At 37.7% G+C, this 12,437-nt stretch overlaps 1 protein-coding gene across 2 annotated transcripts in view; it reads left to right on the top strand.

Moving 5' to 3' along the window:
- Positions 1-12,019, top strand: part of PAXIP1 (PAX interacting protein 1) — a 32,822-nt gene extending 20,803 nt beyond the window's left edge. For both annotated transcript variants that reach the window (XM_032099018.1, XM_032099009.1), the window contains exons 12-21: positions 153-337; positions 473-516; positions 2,941-3,008; positions 3,387-3,489; positions 6,282-6,450; positions 7,998-8,098; positions 9,254-9,388; positions 9,472-9,547; positions 10,703-10,763; positions 11,234-12,019. In XM_032099018.1, coding sequence (XP_031954909.1) covers positions 153-337; positions 473-516; positions 2,941-3,008; positions 3,387-3,489; positions 6,282-6,450; positions 7,998-8,098; positions 9,254-9,388; positions 9,472-9,547; positions 10,703-10,763; positions 11,234-11,249 — 958 coding nt within the window. In that variant the 3' untranslated portion in view covers positions 11,250-12,019. The remainder of the gene's footprint in view (positions 1-152; positions 338-472; positions 517-2,940; positions 3,009-3,386; positions 3,490-6,281; positions 6,451-7,997; positions 8,099-9,253; positions 9,389-9,471; positions 9,548-10,702; positions 10,764-11,233) is intronic.
- The last annotated feature ends 418 nt before the right edge of the window (positions 12,020-12,437 follow it).

Below are 12,437 nucleotides of genomic sequence, written 5' to 3'. Positions count from 1 at the left end.
AAAAGCATTTTTCAGAGTATCTCCTCTGTCAGAGTTTAAACAAGTAATACACCAGTAAAGAAATAGTGGTATTCTAGGTTTATTATCAGAAATCGCTAGTTTACTGATTTCTTTGCAATACATATTATTTTTATTCTTCTCTGCCCACCAAGGGCCAGCGGGTTGAAGTACGAGAAAGCCAAGGAGTGGCGGATCCCGTGTGTGAACGCGCAGTGGCTCTGTGACATCCTGCTGGGCAACTTCGAGGCGCTGCGGCAGATCCAGCACAGCCGCTACACGGTGTTCAACCTCCAGGACCCGCTCTCCCCCAGCCAGCACCTCGTGCTAAACCTGCTGGGTAAGAGTTTCGCTCACAAAGTCTTCTGTTCTGCAGCATTTTTGTGTGCCTGTTTAATCAGTAGGAGCGTGTCTCCTCAGGTATAAACAACTTGGCAATGGTGTCATTTTTGTTCTGTTCTCCTCCATTCCCTAGATGCTTGGAGAGTCCCGTTAAAGGTGTCACCAGAACTTCTAATGGTATGTTGAATTACTGTATAGATACAGCTATTTTGGTAAGATCACTCCTTGCCTTTGCTGAAGCTCCTGGTTGTACTTTCTGCTAATGTTCTATTTTATTTTGAGGAATCTGAGAAAGAATCTTTTGCAGAATTAAGGAATTTTAGTGGAATGAAGTTGCTGTTGACACACCTTGGGTTAGGTGTTTCACTCTTCAATTTCAACATCAGACCTTTACAAAGGGCTTAGTACTTTTTAAGTCAGTACCTCATACTCTGTAGATGAGACCACATAAGGGTTTTTAAGACAGAACACGCAAAATCAGTAATAATATTGACTGAATTTTAAGTAGGATACATAGTGTAAATTAAGGGTGGAATTTCTTTATATTGTTTCTCTGATATATACTAAGAACTCAAACCATAGGCATATGTGCCATGTATTTTAGGATTTAAAAATATACCATGCATTAAAAAGTGTAGTTGATAACCCTGAAATATCAGCAGAAATGAACAATGAAAAATTGTACCTTGAAAAAATACAAGAGAAGTAAATTTTTGTCATGCAGAGTTTCTGTGAACCATGCAAAGCATGACATAGTTTTCCACATGTTCAGAATAAGCTGCAGTTTCCATGTCAGCTCTTACACCTATCTCATGTTTTTTGTATTGTAAATTTTCTTCCCATTTCAGATTTATACTTGATAATTTTTCACAGTATATCTTGATGTAGGTAAATCCCAGTTTAGGTTGATGAACTTCCAGTTCATTTGTACTACAGGTGACTCTCAGATAACATTTTATATTATAGAAAAACTTCTTGCCACACCTCTTGTGTTCTGGATCAGTTGCATCTCAGTCACTTTGTAAACTGTTCAGAAAAGAGGTGCTTAGTAACTCACAAAACTTAATTTGTACTAATGTTTTAGATGGGGATTCAGGGCACTGTTGCTTGAATACTCCTCAGCTTTAGAAATAAGCACTACTTTATTCCTAACCATAAGTTTGAAACATTCTTCTTACAGATCCCTGTGGTATTGTTTTGTGGGCCTGTAGGAAACTTTTAGAAACATTTTAGAAACATTTAGAAAACTAAATGCTTTGAAAAATGTGTGGTCTTCATATTTTCCTGAAGAAGGAAAATATCTGCTGTTGAAAAATAAAAAACTCTTTGAGAAGATTCAGTATATGCAATATTAGTATTTAAAATAGCTTTTAACTAACTCAGTTTTGGGTCTGTTACCACTGCCGTTTGCATCCACACTGCAGTTGAGCTGATCATAAAAATGGACACATGCCTTCTTTGTGTGGGTCAGTCACACCGGGTTTTTGTCCATGTTTTGTCTTGTGTAGCAAATGGAGACCCCAGTGGTCAGATGGATAATTTAGTACCTTCCCTTCTGTATTTTTATGGGGACCCTTCTTGCACATGTGAAGTGGGAATTTTGTAACTTACACTGAAAGGGGCTTCTGGAGACAATCTGGTCCAGCTGCCCTCTGGGTGCCTACACAGGAATGTGGTTTGGTAATAGAAAATGCTGGGCACGTGGAAGTGTCAGGGAAGACAAGGTGCTTCACTGCCTTCACAAGTATGTCTTGGGATTCGGGGTCCTCTTCTGAGGACAGCTGTCTTGTCAGATGCTCTTGATGCCATCTACTCCTTGCCTTTTCATAGTTGAAATGTCCATCAAAATGTGAATGCGTGCACTTTTCTTTCCAGCTGCTCATACTATGGGCTGTCTAGCATAAAAATGCCTGTTCCTGAGAGCAGGGAACAGACCCCTGTGGCTTATTCCTCCCAAAGGAACATTCTCACAGCAAGGCTGGAACAATGCTGCCTGTCTTTCATGTGCCTCTGGCATTCTTCATTGAATTTCAGGTGTCGATTTGAAGGTTAAAAAGGAATAGATGTTACACACTCCTGAACCTGAGAGCTGTGGTTTCAGGTTACTCAGACCAAGGAGAGCCTAAAAGCTACATTTAACCACCCCTGGGCACATGCTCTAGAGGCTGATCTGGTACTGGGGAGGTGGCACTATCTATCCAGCTTCTGTTTATGTAGTTAAGGAACTTGAGTTTAAAACAGTATTTTCTGGGACATTACCATTCCATGATGCTTAGCACCAGGAAGAATATTGTAGTCTTCATGTACTTAACAAATGAACAGACTTTTCAGTTTCTTTCTCATTTAATTCATTGACTTTTCCATTGATAATTATCAGTGGATAAAGGAAAAAATGTCCCACAGTATTTTATTTGGTGAACACTTAATATAAGTTTGTGGAGAAGCTTTGGCTGATGCTCAGCTTTGCCCTTGGGTTTGTTGTGTAAGCAGTAGGTGCCCCATGTCTTCAGCAGCATGTCATTTTCATTTGTGTTTAATTCAGGTTAGAAGTTGGTTTCCCTGCTTGATTCAGATCTAAACATGTAACTGGTCTGATTTCAGGGTGTGAGGTTGCCTTTGAAACCAAAGCAAAATGAATCCAGTCTTCAGCCGTCTTCCAAAAGAGCAAGGTAAGAGCAGCGAGCAGTCAGTGCCCATAGTCCTTAACTGACTGTTCCTCAGAAGTGTCAGCTGCCCGTCAGCCTGCACCATCCTGTGCCCTGCTCACTGCAATAGCTGTCAGTGGGTTTTGGGTGTTGCCAGTTACACAGCTGGCAGGAATAAAACAGTAACTACAAGAGTGAAGTAGTAAGAGAGTTGGGAGAGTGCAGAAAGAAGAGAATATGTCATGTTCTCAGCATGGTGATTTTTTTCTTCAGAGTTCTGCCTAATTCTTGTTCATCTGGGTCATTCCATTGGTAAAACTTGCAAAAGTGTGTATGTCTAAATTAAATTACACAGCCTTGAGCCCAAACATCACATTCTGCTGTATTTCCTGTATTTTGTAGGATTGAAGACCTGCCACCACCTACTAAAAAACTCACCCCTGAGCTGACACCAATGGTGCTCTTCACAGGATTTGAACCTATGCAAGTGCAACAGTACATTAAGGTGACTTTCAGGCTTATCTCTTGTGAACTGCATTCAAACATCTGACAACTTTTTTATTGATACTGAATTTTTGCTAAGACTTGATTAGCATATATCCAAGATATAAAAACCCATATTGACACTGAACCGTGCTGTAAATCAAATCTCTCCTGATGGGAGAGTGTTTTGAAGTACTTGCCAGGAGTTCAAGAGACAAACTGAGACTTCCCTGGAGTTTCACTGCTGCCAGATAGTTGTTTATTAAGTCTTACCAGAGAAACAGAGTCACCAGCGTGACCCGGGCGTAACACAGAGCAGAGGATGCAGGAGAAAAGTCCTATTATCAAGATTTACACAGCCTTTTAAAGATAATTTAACCAATGGTTACTAAAAACGTACATTGTTTTCACTTTCCTACCAATTATTCAATAACACGGCCAGGAACTGCGGAATTTTTTGTCCAGTCATCCCAAATTACTTTTACTGCAGAATATGGAGTAGTAGAAGAAGAAGAAGAAGGTTTGGAGAACAACAACAATCCTCCATTTTGATGTTTTTTGCTCTTATCTATGTACTACGAAGAGAAGCCCAAAACCTCTAAATTTTTCACCCTGTGACAATCTTACATAGTAGTCTATCACCTGATTCACACCATTGTATTTTCTAATTCTTGTCTGATAGCTGGTAGTTTTTTCCAAGGTTGGAGGTCAAAACAGTGTTGTTCAGGGGGGTAAAATCCCTTCAAAACAGGCAGAGGGATATTCTCAGCACTCTGGGTTCCTACACATGCATACTGGCCATGACATTAGAGTAGGTTTATGTGAAATGAGTTTTATTTGGTAGCTGTTCTCCTTTAGTTAACTACTTCATAATACTGTGCTCCTTGCTTTTTCTTTCTGTAGGACTGCTTTAAAAAGCAAGAAAGCCCTTTCCCCATTTGTTTTTAAATCAGCAAATTTCATGACCAAGTTTAGGTGAGAAAAATAGTGATGGTTGTACTGGATAAGACCCAAGATTCTTCTATTGGAGTTGCTATCTGTAGTGCCAAATGCTTCAAAGAAAGCTGATGACAAAGCTTATGGCAGGTGTGAGATAAGTTCCTATGGAGGTTTTGTTCTGTTCCCTGATAAAGCTGTACTAAAACTTAACTATAAATAATTTATGACATTCGGATAATGAGAAGTAAATAAGGTCTAATTTGAGTTCACTACATTTCTTACAAATACGCACTTCGGTGTGCTCAAAAATACATAATATTTTCTTTATTACACCTATACTTGTTTTTAAAATGGTTCAACTTCAGAGGTTTTTTTTTCCCTTGCCGTGTATGCATTTGAAGCTTGATATTAAATATTTTGGTACATAAAATGTTTTTCAGTGTATCCCATAAAGGTCCAGTGTGAACTTCTCATCTTCTGTCACGTTGGTACCTGGTTAATTATATAGAGAATCTGTCTTGGTAACAGCTGTGGCTCACAAGTAAAAAAACATTCAACTTCAGCCTCAAAGCTTGTGAAGTTGAATGGAAACCTGTCAGCACTGATGCTGTCAAAACTGCAGAGTTTGGATACCTAACTGGGGCTGGATACTTCTCGTCTTCTTGAGATGGAGGGGTGATCTTTGTACCTCTATGCCGAAAGCGTTTCTTCCACATCAGAGTGGAAATCTTGCGTGATCTGCCCTCACAGGTGGAAGTGTTTGAGGTGAACATAGAAACAGCAGCCTTTGCCTTGCAGAGGGGTACAATGTACTGTTCACAGGGTGTTTACACATACCAGGAAGGAAGTAAATAGTGGAGAGGTTCAGTGTCATTGAATAATACTTTCATGGGTCATCTTGATGCAAACCATCAGAGCATGGTAAAGAAGAGCTATAAACACTGTCCATGTGTGTCCTACGTGTTCATCATTATCAGAGCAGTAGAGTGCACAGGGCTGCCGATTCCTCTTAGGCCTTCTAACCCACCCCTTAGGCTTTCTTGCTTAGAGACTCCCAAGGATTCATGTCATAAAATCACCCTAGTCTGTTAAATATTCACGCTTATAGATATTGGTGTGGGTTTTATTTATTTGTGCAAAATGTTTGTCTTAATCAGAAGTCCAGGGTGCATAGTTACTAAAGCTGTCCAAGTATTTTTTCATTCTAGAAATTTTTTTGAGGGGAGCACTCTTTAGCACCTGTGGTAATCTGATCTGCCTCACCAGCTAATTCATTGTGTTATTCATTCCTTCAGATAATGAGTGGTTTAATTGATAAGATAGCAACTGTGAGGAGCTAGTTTAAACCAAGGAGAAGGGAATAGTTGCTCAGTATCATCAAAAATGCATGTGGAGTATGTGTTTTTCATGAGATACTTTTCTCTTTAAAGAAAAGCCTAGCAAAATCAAGTTTGCTGTAGCTACAGTGTGTACTGCACCTTCCCTAGAAAAGACCAAAATTATTATATACTCTTATTATTGCTTAATTAAAATTTAATATCCCATTTCACTGAAAAAAAAATGTAATTTGTATCTTACAGTTAGTTCCTTGCTTAAAAAAAGCACAACCCAAAATCAAAAAACTGCAGAAGCAGGGAATACTTTTCAATCTTGCCAGGTGATATTTATGTCTGGAAATACTTGGATTTTCACTGGTTGTAAATTCTGTCAGAATTAATCCTTAGTAAAGGAATGACTGTAATACAGAAATCTATATTTATTATTTCATTAGTAGCTTAGTTTTATTTGATGGTGATGTTATGATAGTTAGTTTCTTTTTTTCCTCCTTTTTTTAACAACTATTCCATTGTGATTTGTGTTTTGTCCAACTTCCAGAAACTGTATATCCTTGGAGGTGAAGTAGCAGACTCTGCCCAGAAATGTACCCATCTAATTGCCAGTAAAGTGACCCGAACTGTCAAGTTCCTGACAGCAATTTCTGTAGTCAAGCACATAGTAACTCCAGAGTGGTTAGAAGAGTGTTTCAAATGCCAGAAATTTGTTGGTAAGTTAAATTAGTATCAATTCCTATGGTAAAATAAATGTTCATTGACAAGCATATTTAAATATACTTTGTTGTTTTGTCTTCTGTTTTCAGTGTTTCTTACCAATTTTCTAAAGAGTTCAGCTTTTGAAAGCAGAAATTTTAGTTCTACAGCAAGTCTATCGTTGTTCACACCTCGTAAAGAATAATTTGCTAAGTTTTTAAATAATGATATTAGCAGCTAGTTTGTATTCCACTTGAGTTAGAAGGTTGTGTTAGTATGGTTAAGCAAAGCTGTCACAAGAATTATGTGGGGTTTTTTTTTTAAAATCAAGTTCTCTTTCAGCAGAACATTTTGTTTCATTTAGTTTTCATTTGTTTTAATACAGTTTCTTCCCCTTAAATGAAAGAAAAGCATGCTTTAAAAGTTTGCTTTAGGGTGATTAAATGACTGGATGTTGTTAAGTATTGTATTTTTTTCTTCTGTAGCCATTTTGTAGATTTTTACCTGTGGCTGCATTATTTTTTAATTCACCCTTTCTGAAAGGGTGATTATTTGGTTTATTATTATTTTGTGCTTTTTATAGAATTTATTTGTAAGAAGAAAATGTATAACATCGCTGGCTAACCACCATAAAAACTTGAATCTATGGATAATTAACTAATAAACCAGCAAACATTTTTATAAATCCTAAGAAGGCAATTTGTTTACTTCAGCATCAGTGAACTGAGAAATTGATTCATTTGAAAACTCTTAGAAGATGAAGAAAGTTGGGGCACTAAGGATGACTGTTGTGATCTAGTACTGGAAGTGTTCACTTACTGAAATTAGGTTGATTTGTAGCTAATGGGCTGGCTCCAGTTTTGTACCTGCTACAATGTTGGAAAATATGGCAATTGTTTACAAAAATTGTCTCAATTGTTTCTTTTGCCTTTTGGAAGAGTATTTACTCTTTTCTCTTGCAAGTTGTCAGAATTGTCCTTGGAAAGACCAGCTTTTTCTCTGTATAATTTTTTTGTTTTGGTCTTTAGACTTAGGGGTATTGGATTTAGAAATGTGTTTGACATAGCTTTTGTGGAAAGGTAAAGACTGAAATTCCATCCCTAATAAAAAATGAAAAATTGGCTGAGTAACAGGACAAGTGAAACAGATGGAAAGTTCTTTCTGTTAAGATGGTGTGAGGACTTGAAGACATTTTCTGGGCTCCCTTAAGTGGTCATAATAATTTTACTTTAAACTTAATCCTCCTTCTTGATCATTCTGCTCCTTTGTTTGCAGAGAATCAAATAAAAATTTGCAAGTTTCTCCAATAAGTTAGAAAAAGGGACTTGATAGAACAGTGATGTTGCTAGGTATGCAAGTTGTAAAACACAGTTTAATTCTGCAAGTAATTTGGGGTCATCACTGTAAGAAGCCTAATGGAAGGGGGTATTGTAATCTTGTTAAATTATAGTAGATGTTTGCAATTCAGAGCCACTCTACCACCAAGATGTTCTGCTCAGATTCCACCCTGGGTCCTGTGGATGTTTGTGTTTTGTGTGCCACATCATCAGTCTTTCTTTTTCAGATGAGCAGAACTTTGTGCTCAGAGATGCTGAAGCTGAGGTGCTTTTCTGCTTTAGTTTAGAGGAGTCTCTAAAGAGAGCACAAGTAGCTCCACTGTTCAAGGTATGCAGTTTAACAGAGCATTTAAACACTTGGAGTTTTTCAACCTGATTTTTTCAGCATTGGGACCACAGGTTATAGCTGAAAGCAGTAGAGGAGACTGGTATATAACACGAAACATTTGTTATAAATTTTCTTTCTGACTTTATGGCTATTTCCTGCTTAAGCATCACTGGGGGTGGATGTAAGCCCTCTGAATGACTGGATCCTGTAGATGTTAACAAAACACATTTAATATATTTATTCCCTGCCAAAATTTAGAACACCTTTGTTACTTGTAAAAAGCCACTTACAGAGGGGACTTTCTTTTCTTTCTTTTCTCTTTTCTTTTTTGCACCAGCCTCATAGTCAGAGCACTTGCCCATAAAAATGGGAGTCTGAGAGTGAGTTTGCTTCAGCCTCAGGGAGTTGTAGTATGATTCTCCTTGGAGACTGCACTTTCCACCAGGCTGTTTGCTAGGATGGTGCAAGATGTTTTCGTGCCTCTGGTTAAAATTACATTACAGTGCAGAGAGGTATCTGGAGATGTGAGTTGCTAAAGATTCTTCAGCCTAACTGAATTACAGACTGTTTATTGAGGTAAACCACCTAAAACAGGTATTTTTTCAACCCGTAATGAATAAGAATCTATGTCTTCTGTTATGTCTAAATGCTACATTTTGCTCTCCATTTTGCAGACCAAATAGCAAGGTGTTTTCTGGTTTTCTATTCCTAGCTGATTAACAGAGATAATCTACTTTGTGATCCGATCACCTATCTCAGTCAAGTAGTAGAATAATTTTTGTCAGGAAGTAATAAATTGGCTGTTAATTAAAAGATGAAAGTTCTTTTGTAACACTTGAGATGTCGCTGTGCTCAAAGAAGCAAGGAGCTTACGTGTTTTACCAAGCTGCAGTTGTTATTTTACAGCTGTGGAAATAGGCACACCTGAACTGTTCAAATTTATCAGAATTGTGGATTTGCCCCCTCCGGGGGAAACATCAGCAGTAATTAAGGACAACTCATCAACTGATGAATCTGTGTCCATAAACCCAACCCCAGCTTACAAAGCCTGCCCTGTTGTATAAAAGAAGTGTCACATGACATTAAAACTTCATGTGTTGCAGAAATCAGTTAACAAAATAATGTTTTTTCTTCTTCTTCCTTTTCTCTTTTTAGGGAAAATATTTTTACATTACACCTGGAATTTGTCCCAGTCTTTCCACCATGAAAGCTATTGTGGAGTGCGCAGGAGGAAAAGTATTATCTAAACAACCTTCTTTTCGAAAACTCATGGAGCATAAGCAGAATAAAGTGTGTTGAGTGTTGCTTTCTAAAATTTATTGATAATACCTTACCATGTTCTTCTGAGCTTACCATTAGTTTCTTTCCTTTAGAGTTTGCCAGAGATAATCTTGATTTCCTGTGAAAATGACCTTCATTTATGTCGAGAATATTTCGCACGAGGCATAGGTACGTGTAACCTTTATTGTCATTTCAACAGTATAGCTGTTATTTTGATTTTTTTTTCTTATTTTACAATTATTATTATACAAATACAGAGATCATTTGAAGCTTTCAGATAATAGAGGGACACATGGACTATCCTGCAAACCACGGAGAAATTTGAAACAGCTGCTTGCTGGACATTTTTAATAGTTATTTTATAGGCAGGTCATCATAAATTTTTGGAAGGTTAGGCTGGACCTTGGGGTTTTAGTCCTGTTTAGGCAAAGTTCCTGTGTTCTGTGATTTAAGCCCAAAAGGCAGCTCAATACCACACCCTGGCTCCTGCCACCACAACACTGGAGGGGAAGAGAATTAGAAAAAAAGTAAACCTCATGGGTTGAGATAGAAGACTTTAATAACTGAAATAAGATAATATACTGTTAATACTAATGACAGTAGCAACAACATGCTTAATAATGAAAATTGTAATAATAGTAATGAAAGAGAGAGGAGTAAAACCCAAGAGATACAAATGATGTATAACACAATTGCTCACTACCCCCTGGCCAGTGCCCAGCCCATCCCTGAGCAGTGAGCAGTGGCTCCCAGCCAGTTGCTCTCTGTTGATATACTGGGCATGGTGTTCTGTGGTGTGGAATATCGCTCTGGCCAGTTGGGGTCAGCTGTCCTGGCCATGCCCCTTCCTGGCTCCTTGTGCACTTGTTTGATGGCAGAGCACGGGAAGCTGAGAAGTCCTTGACTTAGGGTAAGCACTGCTTAACAACAACTAAAGCATCAGTGTGCTATCAACATTATCCTCATCCTAAATGCAAAACACAGCCCTGTACCAGCTACTAAGAAATGAACTGTATCCATATTGAAACCAGGGCACCATCTCAGTATTCATCAAGTGAGTTGGGGTTTTTCACTTTAGGTATTTTTACTTTAGTGTAACGCCCCAATAGGTGCTAATTATTAACAGGAGTAGGAATGGACAAGTGTGGTCTGTGCAGTGTCAGGTGTAAGGGCTGATTGTAGGGCCCTGGTAGTGGTGGGGTGACACCCCTGCACATCCTTGCATGAAGGCCACAAAGGTCCAGAACAGCCCCTCCTGACACCTGCAGAATGAGGCAGAATTTCTGTGTAGGGTGTGAACTGTATGAATTTTGATATTTCCAGATGTCCACAATGCTGAGTTTGTCCTGACTGGAGTACTTACTCAAACACTGGATTATGAATCATATCCTTTTGTGTAAAGACATTCTGCTGCTTAGGGGGAGTATGGTTTACTAAAAGTTTTTCTTAGTTAGGAACTAATTAATTGTAGTTTTTTAGGTTATGTAATGTTTACTTGATAGGAGGGTAGTTGAACACCCAAAAACCTAGCTTAAATTCAACATGGAATTACTTTTTGATGGGAAATACTTCAGGGGAGGAGGGAGGCAGGGTGGTCACAAAGGAATAGTAAATATTAGTGAATATTAAATAAATTAATAAATAGTAGCCTATTAGATAATGGAAAAAAAACCTTGTCACTAAGGAAAATATTTGGCACAAGTTACTTTCAGATGAGGAAAATAGCTTTTTACTGAAGATTATAGAGCCTGTTGGATAAATGCAGTGGAGGGACCAGCAAGGCCTCTATGTCTTTATGCATGTTTTTTATAGAAGCTGTCATTTCTTACAGTTGTTCTTTCTTAACAAGCTTACATATAAATTTACTTGATGGATAGTAAAATGCCTTACTGCTCCGGAATCCTTGGAGCACTATATCTAGCTCTTCAGCCATTGTACAAAGCAACTAGAACTTCCTGTGGACGCTGTTTTCCAGCTGTTTTCCTAGGGATGATGAGCAGTTTAAAGCAGGAAAGCAAAAATAAACTGCATCTTTTTTAGGATGTGTAATTTTATTATGCTGAAACATAATTTACTATGTTTTGTATTATACTACCATTTTAAAAGAGCCCACTTTAGGTATCATGATGAGCCCATTTTTAAGCGTTTTAAAATAAATTATGGTACTTCAGCCAAAAGTGTAATTTGGATGTAAAAATAAAAGGGCTTGCTATCTATTAAATTATGGATGTTGAAGATGAAAATGTTTTGTACTTTATTTTTATTTCTTATACTCTATTTTCTTTTATATTGATATTTTGCCCACATTTGAAATAAATGTACTTTTAAATGTTTTACTCTATATTTTAGTGGTCGTTCATTTTTTTGAATACTGTGCAACAATGGCACTCTGGTAAGAGTAAATTACTCAAATCTTTTTCAAGCAATGTGAAATTATTTTAAGCTTATTTTACCAGGTATGTTTTAATATATGAATCCCAGTGCTTCAAAGGGAAATCATTGTAAATGTATATATGTGTTTTTACTGAAGCTGAGAAGCAGCTTGAAGGAAGGAGAAACTATAACCCTGCATATTACACTGTTGTGATAACTTTTTGTTTGTATAGTGAGTTTTACTAAATAAATACTATAAAAAGAGTCTCCCGAATCTATATTCAGTTGTATTTCCTGCAACACACACAGTTCTAATAATCTGATTTGACCATTTTTATCAGTTTAGATTTCAGTAGATAAAAAAACTGATCCTAAAAGCATTTTTTTTTCTGATCAGCAAGACAATTCAGCTCTGATGCTATACAGACAAGTGAGTATCAGTACTCCCCTATCAGGGAAATGTCTGATTCCAAATCTCTTTTGTGCTGTGGCTTAAAGTGTAAATCCTGCTGGTGCTTGGGTTTACTGATTCTGTTGCCTTTCTCCCAATGCCTCAGTTGAACAAAGTGCTTAAGTGAATGACAAATTGCTGCTGTAAGAAGCCACTGGTAGGAAATGTCAAGATGAGTGAGGTCCCTCAGAGGTCAGCGTGCGCCTGTTGCCTTTTATTGCTGGCTCTGGTTCC

The sequence above is a fragment of the Corvus moneduloides genome, chromosome 1 (genome assembly GCF_009650955.1).
Source record: "Corvus moneduloides isolate bCorMon1 chromosome 1, bCorMon1.pri, whole genome shotgun sequence".
Taxonomy (NCBI): domain Eukaryota; kingdom Metazoa; phylum Chordata; class Aves; order Passeriformes; family Corvidae; genus Corvus; species Corvus moneduloides.
Note: the sequence above shows the minus strand (reverse complement) of the source record. Positions and strands in the feature narration are given on the sequence as shown.